The sequence below is a fragment of the Corvus brachyrhynchos genome, unplaced genomic scaffold (genome assembly GCF_000691975.1).
Source record: "Corvus brachyrhynchos isolate BGI_N302 unplaced genomic scaffold, ASM69197v1 scaffold1, whole genome shotgun sequence".
NCBI lineage: Eukaryota > Metazoa > Chordata > Aves > Passeriformes > Corvidae > Corvus > Corvus brachyrhynchos.
In genome coordinates, this window is record NW_008237222.1 from 8,596,782 (window position 1) to 8,612,588 (window position 15,807).

The 15,807-nt window shown below is 37.3% G+C and overlaps 1 protein-coding gene across 9 annotated transcripts in view; it reads left to right on the forward strand.

The window, feature by feature from the left end:
• EML1 (echinoderm microtubule associated protein like 1) overlaps positions 1-15,807 on the forward strand; it is a 122,957-nt gene that overhangs the window by 83,230 nt on the left and 23,920 nt on the right. For 4 of the 9 annotated variants that reach the window (XM_017729067.1, XM_017729061.1, XM_017729062.1 and 1 more), the window contains 4 exons: positions 1,759-1,893; positions 8,279-8,307; positions 9,747-9,773; positions 12,892-13,021. In XM_017729067.1, coding sequence (XP_017584556.1) covers positions 1,759-1,893; positions 8,279-8,307; positions 9,747-9,773; positions 12,892-13,021 — 321 coding nt within the window. The remainder of the gene's footprint in view (positions 1-1,758; positions 1,894-8,278; positions 8,308-9,746; positions 9,774-12,891; positions 13,022-15,807) is intronic. The other 5 variants (XM_008629747.2, XM_017729064.1, XM_017729066.1 and 2 more) reach the window with 3 other exon arrangements.

Here is a 15,807-nt window from a genome sequence, read left to right on the forward strand (position 1 = left end):
CACCTTAACATGCATCACCTCTGCAGATCCGCCCCTGGCTGGGCTCTGCCTTCTTTTCAGAAGGGCAATTGCTTTGCAGAAAGACTCTGGTTCAGGTGTTCCCATTGTTTCTGTAACTGAGTCTCAGTTGAGGTGTTCAAACATTCCCCTCCTTGCTGGTAAAAAGACATGGGGGAGCAGGAATAAGTTTGGGGTTTTTTTAAAGCAGGAAGTGTATCAATGGTGGTGTACAGTTGCTAAGCTGAGCATTTTTTGACCAGATGGAAAAGTCTGTCTTGTTTCTTCTAGTTATGGAGAGCCAGCTTGTACCACACATAAAGTGGGACAGAGCCAGAGGAGCTGACTGAGATAACACGGTAGGGATAGCTGTTAGGGACTGATGGGGAGGTTTGGAGTAGTCCTCAAGAATGCATGGGATGAGTATTCTGGTAAGCAGAGCATCTCTGGGAGCGTATGGAGGCCAAGGCAGAGGTGGCTGGGGATGATAAAAGGTGTGACTAGGATGAAACTGTCCCTTAAAGGAGCAAGTACTGAAGTTTTCACAGTGGGATGGAGCTTGTGGTTGGGATTTGGGTAGAGATGTGAGCTTGAAAGCAATCATTGATGTCCATGGTTTCTGGGGTGAGAGAGCTGCTGAAGGTGGTTATTTAGTATGGGGATTTTATGGGTAAAGAGGATATTTTCATTCTGCTTTCTGCAGGGCAGAAAACAGTACAGGACTGAAGTGGGGGGAAATGAGATCTGGACACTGAGTCCTGTCATTCAGCTGCTGCCATGGGGAGATCCCTGCCTCAGTCTGGGTACTGCTGCCTGAGCCTCTCTGCTGCAAAGGGCTTGCAGCAATGTGTAAAGCATTTTTGGCCCCAACAGCTTTGGGGCCTCACCCTTAGCTGCTCCCTCTCTTGCTAGGAAGCACTGCTTTAGGGAGAAGTGCTTTGGTCAATAATTTGTCTCCTGTAAGATGTAAGTTCTGACTGAGCTTCTCTTAATTTACTAAGTAACACTGCTTGTGTTTTGGCTCACATTTTTCTATCAGAGAGAGCTGGATGTCTAAGGAGTGCCATAAAGCCACATGAGAGCTCCCTTGATAACTATCTTTGCAGGAAGGATGGCTGAAGAGTGAGAGAGTAGGGTGAGCTTTAAGCCTTTGAGAAACCTCCTGTTAGGACATGTGGGGAATCTAATCTATTCATACATGTAACTAGGAAGCATACATTTTTGACAACAATCAAAAAAATGCAGGCTAGCTCACCATTAATTGCAGTTTGGAGTATATTAATACTAGCTTTGAACCACAGAGTAATTGATATTGAATGAAGACCCAAAGTTAGCTTGCTTGTGTTCAAATTTTGACCTACTTTTGGCATTCTCTTTAGTCTGGCTGGAAGTGTCAGGTAATATGCTTTCTCTTTAAATCTTTCACTTCTTTGTAAGAGAATCCAAAAGTTCAGAAGTATGGAGTGGTAGTCAGAGATTTGAAATGTGACCCAGAAAAAAGATTGCAACTACTCTATGTAATTGGTTTAGCCCTTCTTCTATTTTATGGTTAAGGAAAAAGCAGTATGTTTGTTTCTGTTGCACCAGGTACTCAGCAAAACTCTTACATAGGCTCTTTAATAAATCAAGTTAAGAATTAAAAAAAAAATGTAGTTGATTTTTAAGGGTCAGTGTTCTACTTGATACATTTCTCAAACATATTTATTGTAGAATATATACTTTTACAAGTGCCACTGTGAAACTTGCTCCTTGTTTTATTAGCACCATTAAGAGAACCAGTTCAGCTGAGCGTGTGTCCCCAGGAGGTCGGAGGGAAAGCTATGGAGATTCCAAAGGGAGTCGCAACCGCACTGGTTCCACCAGCAGTTCATCTAGTGGTAAAAAGAACAGTGAAAGGTAATGTTATCTAAGTATCTATCTCCTGTCTCTGCCTCCTGCTCTAATAATGAAATTAGTTTCTTTAGTGAACTTAGTTTTTCTTGTTTAACAAATATTGGAAGCTTTCTTTTTTTACAAAGCTCCAATTCTTGGACCAAAGTATATATTAAAATATTTGAAATAAAACAGGTTTTCATATTTAGATTAAATTTATTTGCCTTATTTCCAAGCTATAAACAGTGTGAGAACCTAGAGTTTCCCAGGAGAGTTCATAATTATTAAACATGCCTTTTCTAGTATCTTAGTGGTTTCCCTTAGTCTTCATATTCCTGACAAATACTTCTTTGAGTTTCTGGTTGTGGTGCATTGACCCCAGCTGGCATCTAAGTTACTGCACAGCCATTCACTTCCTCTCCTCCAGTGGGATGAGAGGAAGAAAATAGGAAGAGCAAAAATGAAAAAACTCATAAATCAAGATAAAGGTAGTTTAAGAAGTGAAGAAAAGAGGAAGAAAAACCAAAACAAATGCTGAGAAGCATTCACTCACCACATCCCACATGTAGACTGATATCCAGCCAGTCTCTGAACCATGAATGCCTCGGTCTGAGGGCCAAATTAAAGATAAATGAGGGGAGAGATTTACATGCAAGTGCTGTTCAATGAAGCAGAGTGAGGTGATGCCTATCTCTGTGTATCTCTGATCATGCTTCTCTGTATTGCTGACAGCACAGAGAAAAGAGAGTATCTTGTCCAAGAGTTTCAGACTTAGGATGGCCTTGAACAAATAACTACTTCATTGAGGTTCATCAGTATTGTCAGTAGAGGTCAAGCAGTTCTTTCCTGTATTTCCTACTCAGATTTTAGTTTTGACCATTTCACTTGACCCGTTCTATTGCAGTTTCCTATGCAAGAAATGGTGTTGATGGTACTGTTTTACTGTCTCACAGATGATGTGACCATAAAAACACATGGTTAATGAAGATCACATAATAACCTAATTTACCTGCTCTGTCTGGGAATCAATGCCATTATACAAGTCATTGTCAGTGGTGTGGCACAAAATGTTCCTTTTTATCCCTTCAGCATATTTGCTTGAATAAGGAGTGACTGAGCTGGTTGTGTACTATTTCACAGCCCAAATATGGGTGATTACATTATTAATAGCTCGTTTTCTGGCTTATGTTTTCAGCTATGAAGCAAGACAGCAAGTGTGCAAACTACAGAACTTATTCAAATTTATGGGTTGGGATAAAAGGGCAGATTACTAAGGGTGGCACTTTGTGGCTGTTTGCTACAAGCTGCCTGAACAGGACGAAGTGCATGGGGTCTTTTACAGGCAGCTTGAAGCAGCCTCAAAGTCACAGGCCCTGGTTCTTGTTGGGGACTTTAACTACCCTGACATCTGCTGGAGGAGCAACACAGTGAAGCACAAAGAGTCCAGGAGGTTCCTGGAAAGCATTGATGACAACTTCCTGTCACAGGTAGTGGAAGATCCCACAAGGAATGGTGTGCTGCTTATGCAAACAAATAGGGAAGGCCTTGTTGGAGATGTGAAGGTTGGAGGCAGCTTTGGCTGTCGTGACCATGTGGTGGAGTTCCATACCAGGAAGGGATGAAGCAGGGTAGCAAGTAAGATTGTAACCATGGACTTCAAAAGAGTTAACTTTACCCTGTTCAGGGATCTTCTTGGAAGAATCGCATGGGAACAGGCCCTGGAGGGAAGAGGGATCCAAGAGGGTTGGTTGATATTCAAGGATCACTTCCTCCAGGCTCAAGAACAGTGCAGCCGGATGAGCAAGAAATCAGGAAAAGTGGGCAAGATACCTGCATGCATGGATAAAGGACAAGGACGTGGGTGTTCTGGTGGACAACAAGCTGTCCATGGGCCCTTGTGGCCCGTGAGTGTGCCCTTGTGGAAGGCCAGTGGAATCATGGGGTGCATTAGGAAGAGTACTGCCCGCAGTTTGAGGGAGGTGATCCTATACAGAATCATAGAATTGTCAAGGTTGGAAGAGACCTTTTAGATCATCAAGTCCAACCATCCAATTCTGCCCCTCTACTCAGCCCTGGTGAGGCCACATCTGGAGTGCTGTGTCCAGTTCTGAGTTCCTCAGTACAAGAGGGACATGGAGCTCCTGGAGTGAGTCCAGTGGAGGGCTACAAAGTTGATCAAGGAACTGGAGCATGTCTCTTATGAGGAAAAGTTGGGGGAAATGGGCCTGTTCAGCCTCAAGAAGAGACAACTGAAAGGGGATTTGTCAGTGTCTATAAGTATCTGAAGGGAGGGTGTCAAGAAGATGGAGCCAGGCTCTTCTTGGTGGTGCCAAGCAAAATGACAAGAGGCAATGAGCAGAAACACATGCACAGGAATATGAGGAAAAATTTCTTTACCGTGTGGGTGACCGAACACTGGAACAGATTGTCCAGAGAGATTGTGAAGTCTCCCTCAGTGGAGATATCTGAGAATTGTCTCTGGACACAATTCTGTGCCGTGTGCTCTGGTATAACCTTGCTTAAGCAGGGAGGTTGGACCAGATGAATGACTGTGGTCCCTTCCAATCTGACCTGTTCTGTGACTCTGTGAAAGACTTAGCAAATTAAAGGAATAATGAAAAAAATTAAATACTATCAGAGAAAATGTTATAAAATTGTAACCAAGGAAGATGTAATATTTACACAAATTAAAATCTTGTTTGCATTCTGCATCTGTGCATGTGAATGAAGTTTTGATAAGCCAACAGAATTCCACAGGACTGGACCTTCTGGTACTTATGGAAATTTGACTTTATCCTAGAATCTGAATTTTCTTCCCTTAAAATTTTTTGTAAGATAATTATAGCAACAAATAACTAATAGATGTGGGTTTCATTTTGTTTCTAAGATTTTTATACTTCAAGATTTCTAAAAGACAAATGTAACTGAAAAAAATTTACTGTAGCGATACATAATACCCATAAATAAATACTACTTTTGTGAGGAAAAGCAATCTATTATTAGTTTATTTAGGAGCCAAGTGTCTTTTTGCATGTGCAGATTTGAACAAAGTCTTTTCTCAGACCCTTATAGCAAAGAGAATGTATACCTGCACGCGTCTGAATCAGCAAACCAAGCATCAACAATCTTAGGGACAAGTGAGCCTGAAAGGTTTGAAAGGCAAAACCAAGCAAAACCCATAATGATCAGTGAAGGGACATCTAAAAAAACCAGCTCACTCTTAATTTAAGCTGCAAATTCTGTGAAGTGTTGCAATGGTGCATAACTTCATGCAGCTGCTTTGCCTTGGTGAAGTCATTAGCATGGAGCTGCTGTTTTCTGTATTGATCTCTTGAAGTGCTTGGATTTTTTTTTAAAGGCTTTGCTTTTTATTTTGCATCTATGTATAACTTCTGCTCTGTCACACATATCACATTATATCAACAGCCATTATGTGGTGACCTCATTGATTGAAATAACCTTATCTTCTATAAACAAAACAACATCTTATGCATAGTTTTTGTTAAAAAACAAACTTTCTATACTTAGATGGGTAGACATGCTTCTGGAATATGAACAGGAATTACTTCACCTACCAATGGTGAATCTCACTGCTTTTCCACTTTGCTGTAGTAATTTACTGTAGTTTTTGAAAAAGTTTAAACAAGCATGATCCTACAGTGCCCTTGCTCTGTGTATCTTCTGTTTATCTTCTAAAAAACAAATTCATTAGATCAAGTGCCCAAAAGATGAATTCAGTGTGTGGAAGATCTACATGTCAAAATCTAAATACAATACAGTGCTTTGCAAAGTCCATTTTATGGATATATCACTGATCCTGCTACCTGCTAAAGGTGACAGTTATCTGAAATTAGTTATATGTTAAAGCTACTAAACAGATAAGGTGAGACTATTAGTTAGATTATTCACTTAAATTAAGGAAAGCTATGACTTCTACTAGCTATATAGATGTACTGTACATTTGAAAAGTGATTCCAAAATAGCTGAGAAATAAAAATGTTACAACAAAATAATTGTTATCTGCAAAATATTTTGGTTTTGTTCTAAGGTTGACCACAGTACTTGAGATGCTTTTTTAATTTTTACATACTATTTTAACAAAAACTCAGCGGTTATGTCATTTTGCAACTGTTAGGCCACAAAGGGTTGAGCAACAGCTCTGATCAGAAATCACTCACTTATAACTTGGGGAGGAGGTCCAGCACACAAGAGATGCAATGCTTAAGTAAAGTGCAAGTATTCCAAGGAACTAATTGAGAGCATGTGTTAGATTGCCTTAACTGGAGCTAGTGATGTTGCTACCACTGTGAAAAACAGTCATTGTATGGTTAGAGATTTCCCCTCATTTCTGTCCCATGCAGCCTGTTCATCACCCCAGCTTTCACCTCCTTGAAGAGAGAGTGTTCTTATCCTATGGAAGAGGCTGGCTAAAGACTTGCCACATGCTTCCTTTTGAAACTGGGCCACCATGCAAAATACAAAGCAAGAGTTACGGGAAGAAAAATTATGATTCTGTACACTGGGACTAAGACTGTCCCCCTGAAAGCTGACTGTATGAGTGAAAGAGTGAGGAAGAGTGTGTTAACCTAACCATCTATTCCCAGTCTGTTTGTATCCTTGACCACTTTGCATCCCTTCCAGCCTGAGATACTCTATGACGCTTTGTTTTTCAAAGCATACAGAGTTGTAGGCTGTTATGCAAAGCCAGAATGCTATAGAAAGCTCTTTTAAGAAGCTTTAAGCATAAGGAGATGACCATAATCTCCCATGCTACTATGAAGTGTCCCAACTCCCGTAGCTATCAGCCAGGAGTAAGCCTTCCTGAGGGTTAGTTAAGTAGGATGTGACTCAAGTTCAGGAAAAAGGGTAGCCAGAGCTCTGAGCTGTTTGTGGTTAGGGTTTGTATAATTAGAAAGCACAGATGATTTGCTTTATTACTGTCATGAATCAGCCTTAAATATTAGCTTGATTAGCTTGAATAAGTCTGCATGGTCTGTTCAGAGCTAGGGACTGTTTTGTCTCTAATATGGCAGCATTTCTGACTAGTGCTCCATCCCATAAAGTTTTTTTGTTTTCTAAAAATATCTTCATTCATAAGAGAAAATGTTAATCTTGGTGTTAACAATGGCAACACATCATGCTATTTATATAGATAACATTGGCTGTGTATGCCAGCTTGAAGCATGTATTTTGATGCATGATTAACACAAAGGCTGATATTATAAAAAGTTGCTAAATCGGGAGTAGAATCAGAATTAATTTGGTTTGGTTTGGATTTATCAGTAAGTAAAGTCTTATTCTCAATATAAGTGTCAAACCAAAGAAAAGGTAAAAATATAATAGAATTATTTGTTACAACTTTCATTGTAGTGAGAGACAATCTTTTATGCTTAGAAAAAAACCTTTGTGCAAAAATCCAACACTGTTTTGTTTCTTTTTTTGATTTCTCCTCATCTGCCCACTGCAGCCTAGGAGAGGGTCTTGAGATGGCATCAAGCTCTAGGAATACTTCATGCTTCAGCATTTCTCCATCAGAATGATAGGGAGTTCAGCCCTTTTGGGGTGAACCACCTAAAGAAACATACAGCAGTTATCTGATACTTCAAAAGTTTTACTGGCTTAAAAAGAGGGAACTGGGAGGAAAAATAACTGCATAGTATAACTTAGTGTCCCTTCCATTCTTCATCAGAAACATGACCCTTGAGCTTGATTTACAGGGGCAAAGGACAAAGAAAACAAATGACTAGCATTTCTTAACAAAGATTCCTTCCTTTTGGCCAGGGTAGTACTATCCAGAGAGCTTCTCCACGTGCTTTATGTATTTTCCCCTCAAGTTTTCCCAAATATTTTCTCAAGACAAAAAGAAAAACCCATTTCCAGTTGTCTTCCAGGCAGCAGTGCAGTGACAAAGAGAAGACATTTTAGTCATGGTTTTGTGCTTTCTGTGTTTTACCAAGTGCTGTCATTCACCAAGAAACAACTGGGCAGTTCCGTGTTTTACGTGAACTCTTTGGAAAAAACAGGATTCAAACTTTAGTTTGCTCCTTAAATCCAGACCAGAAACAAAAAAAAAATACAGCTGCTTGTGGCCAGTTCCTGTGTTATCCTGTAACTGGACTAATTTTGCAGAAGAAGAGAATTTGGTAGTTAGTGGAGGAAAATCTATAGTTTTGAGAATGTAATGAGAATTGAATGTAAAAGTGCCATCAAGGATGTTTACTGGTTTTAAGTGTGTTTGCCTGGGGATTTACTTTGTAAATAATTTAATCAAAAAAGTATTTTTATTCATACCTACAGTCAAAAAAAATTATAGTATTATGTTTTCAGTTTTATATTATATTGATACATATACATGTGCAGACTGTATGTGTATGCTTTTAAAATAGTAATTTCTTCATTATTTTCACAGCAAACCCAAGGAACCAATGTTCAGTGCAGGTAGGAACTCTCAAATTTTTTAAGCAGATTATAACTGTGATAACATATTTGGGTTCCCCCACCAGCCCCCTTTCTTCTATGGCTGCTAGAAACTGGTATTGGGAATCTAAACATGATACTTACGGGCTGCTGCTGACATATTTTTAAAAAGTTGATCAGTTCACTCTAGATTTTATTGATCCAATAGATTTATTTTACAGTTGGGATTCTTTGTAAGAAGACAAGGACAAAAAGGGCCATGTCTTCTTACTTCACATATGTCTTCTCTTTCAAAGCATTATTAAGGTTTTTGTAATTAAAGCAATGCCAAGTTACAGCTATGATGCTGTCATGTTAATGTAATCATCAAATGGTGCCCTCTACAACTGTTGAAGATTTCCACATCTGTCCCAAAGCCTTGTAATGTAATTAATCAAATTACAAATGAAAAGGTGGTTTGTTACTAAATTTGTGGTAATCTAGCTTTAATTTGAAAAGCACTTTAATATTTTCCAACTTAGGTATTATCCCCGCTGAAAGATTTTGAAAGTGAGACAGTAGGTGTAAGTGAAAGTAATGTTTGTCCTTGTCATTAGACAGTTAAAAATTTTGAAGAGTCTCAATAAAAATATGAAGCTGAGTAGTGTATATAACAGTTATTTTTGTTCTGAAAAGTCAAGGACAATTAAAATAAAGATTTATTTTAACAAATTAGGAAGGGGAAAAACCCCTGTTGATTTATCAGATGTATTGTATTATTTTTATGCATAGTTCTGTGACAGTAATCATACATTAAGCTGAAAAAGTTGGAGTTCTTTTGTTTACTGCATGGATTGATCAACATCCAACAAAGCTCTTAAGCCATATTTCAAGGTTTAGTGTAACTGATTTTGAAGTCAATAACACATTAAACTAAATAAACACTTAAGTCTCTTGTGACAGTATAATCATGGTTCATGTCCCTTCCCTGAAAACTGATGGTTTAGAAAAAGAAAACTTCCAATTTGCACAGAATATGCTTTCCTTGCCTAATTTTTCTCCTTCCCTTATACTGTGTACTCAGAGGTATATGTAAATTTTTTTCTTCTGCCACTTTTTCCATAGATAAATGTCAGTAATTAAATAGGTGTGACACTACACTGGTGTCCTTCTTACCTAGAAAAAATTCCTACTGAAATGAATGGTTTTTTCTAAGGTTATACTTGTTATTTTACTTAAGTATATGGTTGCATAATGGAGCTTAAGCCAGTGTTTTAATGGTAGAACTAAACAGAGCCCCCTAACTGAGGAAAGCAGTTTAGAAGGTAATTACCCAGAGTATGGTTCAGTGTTTTGTCAAGCCCCAGGTTAGCCTGCAGCAGAATAAGACTGAGCAGCCTGTAGAGCAGGTATTTAGAGAGTTTATTGTATTCAAACACATCTTTATCTAGCCCTTCTGTCTCTGTCTCTGTAATCACAAGGGAAGCGCCGTGTGACACACTGCAAAGGTAGGCTTCACGTCCAAAACCTCATAGCTCTCGAAGCAAAATGGCTCTGGTGGGATAAAAGCTCAATGTATATACAGCTGTTTTCTAACTTGTGTGCATTTTGCAATGTTAAAACTTTTCTAGTTCTTTTGAGTGAAACAAAAGTGTTATATACCATTTATTATATGATCTACTGAATTATAACCCTCAGGTGCACTTTAATCATAATAACGGGTTATAATTTACATTCCTGTGGACTTATTCCTAAGAATTTGAATTAGAAAAAAAATGTTGAGAGAGCTATATGGCAACACATGGATGTTCACTGTGTTTGAAATGGCATTCTGCACTTTTGCTGAAATTCGTATAGAATTTGCCCCTTTGTTGGCTGTTTTGCTGTTAGCCTAATATGATCATAGAAGCCTTTGTTTTTCCCTTGCTTTTTCTTACTGAGTAGATTGTAGATTTTTCTGAATGTTAAATAAACAGACCTAGGCCTTCAACTAATTTCTCATTGCTTTTTGCTCAGTGTCATAAAGCAGAGTTACTTTTGGTAAACATACCATATTGGTGTCTAAAGCTTTAGTTAAGTTGTAGTGTTAATATGCACATTTTTGATGCATGTTTATATCTGTGATCTAATCACAGATTTATCTGCTTTTTAGAGGTATCTATATCCTAACAGTTTTTCTACTAATCAGCATCTTTCAGCTTTGCAATAAATGTGAATTCCACAAAGCAAATTGTTTGTTCTCAAGGCAAAGTCTTTTAGAGAGTCTCTACCTCTGTGTATTCTTTGTACAAATTTATACCTGCAGTCAGTGGTGGTCTCCTTTGAAGATCCCACTGGCATTGATGCGTCTTCTTATTTCAGTTCATTAACCGTTAATTTATGCAACACCAATATCAAATTTACAAAACTGCAGATGTAAAAGATACATTTGTCTAAAAGTTTCACTGTTGGTCTGTCTTTTTAGCTTGATGATTGTCTGTCTTTACATCTATATCTTTACATTTAGAACTCTGCTGTCTTATAAACTTACTTAAGAAAAGTATGAAGAAAAGGATGGAGATTGGTTGTGTAGATAATTTATTTGGATTAGGAATTAGTAGAGATGGAATTAATATTACCAAAAGTTAGAAATAAATACACAATATGACTTCTATGCCTGACCTAATCAGCCTAAGTTCCTCTTTATAGTTAGGAGAGAGACACACACATTCTGAAGGCATAATTCATATGCTTGTTGTAATATACATGGTATGGTTTACTGTACAGGTTAGTATGTATGTGCTGTTTCCTGGTCTTGTGTGACTAGGTCAAATGCTCCAATTCTACATGACTAAATGCAAGTTTTATGAGTCCTGTAAGCCTCAGGTGAGAAAAGCAGCTCAGTGAATTTAACTTTGGTTCATTCACAGCCTTTGACAAGTACAGCCAGTAGTTGTCATTGCTGAAAATCTGTGCGCCAGCATCAGCAGTATTGGCACGTGTTTGAAGCTCATTAAATAGATGCTGCATGCGCATACAAATAGTGCTGTAATGCTTTGCTATTTAATGCTCTACCCTCTATTTTATTTTCCAATACAGATCTATTGGAGTAAATTTTTAAAAACAATTCCAATATTCTGTCATTTTAACGGTCATCTTGAAGTTCCAACCTTCTGTCACCATTATTTCATCATTATCCCTTCTTTTTAGCATTAAGCTTTTTGTTGTTTTCATTTTATGTATGCATTCTGTAAATGAAGCTAGAGAGACATAGCTGTAACTTTACTGTGACAGATCAGATAGATCTCCTTCCCATATGACTTCATAAAAAGGCAAAATACACATCTAGTTAGGTAATACAGCATAGCTATGATAATTGTTTGTTCAATCAATAATTTTTATTAATTTAGTCAAGATTTGTAGCATATGCATATTTCCAATTTTAAAAAAACCTTAGCTTTCAAATTAAAAAGAACAGTAGTATATTTGTAATGATACTTAACAATTCATAGCATAATTTTAACACTCCTAAATTGTATAATTTTTTTTTTCATTTACATGATTTTTGTTACTTTTGCCCTTCCATTTCCTCTGTGCCCACGATTATTCTGTCTAGTAACTCTACAGATGTCACTGACTCCAAAACTGCTTGATTCGCATGCGAACAAGGCTGAACCCCTTGATCTGCCGATGGAGCAGCAAGAGCCAGCACGTTCTGAATCTGGACAAACTTCATCAGAAGTTCACAGGACACCCACTTTGGCCTTGCCACTTCCCAAAAGTCCTAGTCAGACCTTCATGGCATTTCCCAGATCTCCTAGTTTTATAAGCCCCATGAAGTCCCCAAGTCAGTACTTCCAGATCTGTTATTAATCTCTGCTTCTCTCCCCCAAAAATATTTCTTACCAGTTCAACACATTACTTTTAGTGTTTTCTTCTAGAAATGTTTACTTCTGTCAGCCAATTGAGTTTTTGTAGCTTCTTTCCTGTATGTCATTTTCCTTTCTTTTAATGTCCTGTCAATGTTGTCATTCCTTTTTCAATGTTTAGTAATTCGTAAAGCACATATCTTTTCTGCATGTACATCAGCATGATTCCTCTTACTAATTGTTTGTGTTCCTTATTTCTAATGTATCTCTAACACTGTATCAAGTGTAAAGCATATCTTTACACTGGGATGCAAAGAATGCGACTGAGTGTTGGAAAATAATTTAGATGCTGATGCTCAACTGTAAACATTGATTAAAAAATAAAATTAATTTTAAGTGGCATTTCTGCGTTAATTGTAATCTTTGATGTATTCCCCTCCATTTTTAATATTTAAAAAATGTAATATTGTAGCATTTACCAAAAAAAGTTTCAATTTCAGACCTGTTTTGTAGTTCTTCATGACATTGTTTAGTTCTAATTCTGCTAGTCAGAATATTTAGAGGAAGAAGGGACTTCGTATGTTTTTTAAAAATTCTGCTTAGTGATTGTGATTTAGGAAAAAAAAGAACCTGCTAAATTTCTAAGTTTGATTTTGCATGTCATGTCATTCTGTAATTGTAATACACCAAACTGTTATGTGGGAAGGGATGGAGGAGCACTGGAATTCTCCCCTGATGGCTTTTTTGTGTAACAGTAAACATTTCTGACCTTTTGTAGAGGAAGGATACGTAAAAATGTTTCTTCGTGGACGTCCTGTTACCATGTACATGCCCAAAGAGCAAGTGGAATCTTACAATTTGGAAGCAAAAGTAGAACTACCAGCCAAGAGGCTTAAACTGGAATGGGTGTATCCTTTCTGTGCTGGAGGACTACTAGAAATCAATCATTCCTTAATGATTTGGGTTAAATAACTTTTTGAGCTAAAGTATAGCAGGATTAAGGGTTTATTTAATTGGTGAAGTGACATTCCGTTGAAAATAGGTGTTAATTTCTTGAGGCTGCTGTTCTTCACCTTGTAAAGTACAGGGTGGCAGCTTAAGAGAGATTTAGCTCAAATGTTGCCTGGAGGTTAAGTATGAAGCATGCTAATTAGCCAAAGATTAAACTAGGCATATCATAAGAATGTAGTGAGCTGGGATTATTAATTATGGTATGCATAAGACAAGCTCAGGTTTTTTTCTGGTTCTTAGCAGTAATTTATCATTTTAAACTGTTTTATAAAATGTACACCATTGTCCTTAAGAGGATGGTACATTCAACTTCAGCACGTGAATAAGCCCTGAACTGAGTAGTGCTGTGCAACTGATACATGCTTAGCCATAAAGTTTATAAAATATCATATATGAAATAATATTTGAATTTATATCTTAAGGGGGCTTACACACCAAAAATACCGAACAAGCAGATTTTTTCCACTGACTTCTATGAGTGGACATAATTGCAAAAATCTAACTTAAAAGAAATCAGTGTTTCATTACATACAAAAGTTTTCATATTTCACTTTTAAGTATAATGATAAAATATATTCTTTATTGAAAAAAAAGACATTTCACTTTTGTATAATCTTATTACATATAATAGATGATTCAAGTTTAAATATAAACACAACAAGATCTGAGTCTATTTGTAATATATTATCTTTATTATCTATATTATCATTATCTTTAGAGAGATGATGTCTTCATAAGGTTTTCTGTTTTAGGAAAAAGACGTTTTTGGTCACAAACAATGAAAATAGGAAATTACTTTGTCTTCATAAAAAAAAGACAGACTGCATATAGTCTTTTTCAAAGTTGTATAAATAGAACTGCATGTGGTTTCAGAATGTTCAGAGAGTTTCCAAAAGTCCCTTTGTATTCACAAGAGATTAATGACAGATTTAGTAACCATTCTTATTATTCCTGTTGCAGCTGAGCCTCTAGGTTCTATGCCATTCTGCTGGAACTGCATAGATAATGCATGCACAAATAAGTGAAGATGAGTTAAAAAGACAAAAAATCCATAAAATTAATAAAACAGGTGAGATTAGAGTAGTAAATGCTGCTTACAGCATTTTGCCATCTAATTGTTGTACAGGTTCTCACCATTTCTCACAACAGAATTGAATGATGTCTTTTGTAGCTGTAAGGAGCTCATCGCTCTGGGGGCCTAAGGATGATACAGGAGAAAGTGTTAGAAAACTTGCTGAAATAACAGAACGCCCAATGATGAAACAAAGCAGAATGTCATTTGGCAGCATGTAGGTGGAGCTTGACGTCAATATTTCAGACTATTATAAGAAATTATAATTAGGGTAGGTCATGATTTCAGTCTCATTAGTTTCTCACTTAAGCTTATTTAAATGACTGAGCATTTGCCAGATGGACTATTATTTTTAGTTTGAATATTCATATGTCCTTCCAGGTGTGTGTCCGTATACCCAGCAGAATCCTCTCTATTAAGGTTGTCTATGAATAGAAAAGGTGTGAATTAATAAAATGATCTAACTAACCCTAAATGGTTATTCTAAATGGTTATTGAGGAGGAGGTGTTTTTTTTCCAAAAATACTGTGCTAGCTTCTTCAGTTTCTAATTTATTTGCAGTTAAATGCAATAATGATAGCCATACTTAATATTTAGAGCAATGACTAGGTATATGGAAGGTTTAGAAAAATAATTTAAAATAATTTTTAAAAAAGAGGGAGAAGGTAATGCCCACTTTACAGGCTAACAAGGAGAAGAAAAGCTGTGAGCAGGAGCATAAGATAATTTAAGAAGAAAGACTAAGATAGCAGAAAACCAAGCAATATTGTAGACATTCTTTACAGCTGAGTTGGAGAAGCTGCACTGTTTGATTGGAGGGTAATGAAACTGGAATAGGAAAAAACATCTTTGTAGCAGACGCATGTCTAGCTGTGGGAGTACAGCCAGAAATGCTCTATAATGTAAGAATGGGGATAGGGAAACAAGATATTGGAGGTGGCATGGACAAATGGAAAGGAAAGCAGACTATGATGAGAAACAGAAGGAAGAAAATCTAATGGGTATAGATTTCAGGGCATACCAGAACCCTAAAGGGGTGTTACAGTCACATTAGCAGCTGCCCAGGGAAGCTGAAAAAGGTTCACACCTTTGATATATTATCATATATATTAGGACTTGAAGAAAGAAAAATGCTGAGTGATGAAGTGTGAGGGGGGCTGGAGCAGAGGTGGAAAATCCAAGTTAGAAATCAGCACTAGGGACATCAGGGCGGGAGCAGTGGCCTGCCCAAATCCATTTGAGAGCAATTCTCTTGGCAAGAAGGAGGATTGAAACAAAAACTGCAGGCCAAATGAAAAGGTCAAGGTAACATTCCCTGAAGTGCCAGCTCAGCAAATCCAAGTAGAAGCCACCAAATCCGAGTGTGGGAAACAGTGAGGAGAAGGAGGGATCAACCCCAGGAGTTTGCATCTGAGAAAGAAGGCTGATAGAAAGAAATTGAGTGTTTGACAACAGCAGTCATGTGAAGGGTTGAATGCAGCATTGTTCCCCACAGGAAGAATAGTAAAGAAAGGAGATTTTCCCTAAAGAATGTAATCTTTCCTATATAATGGCTATTTTTTGCACTGAGATTTGTTCCTTGTGAACGTCTGTGTAATGTTAAGTTCAATT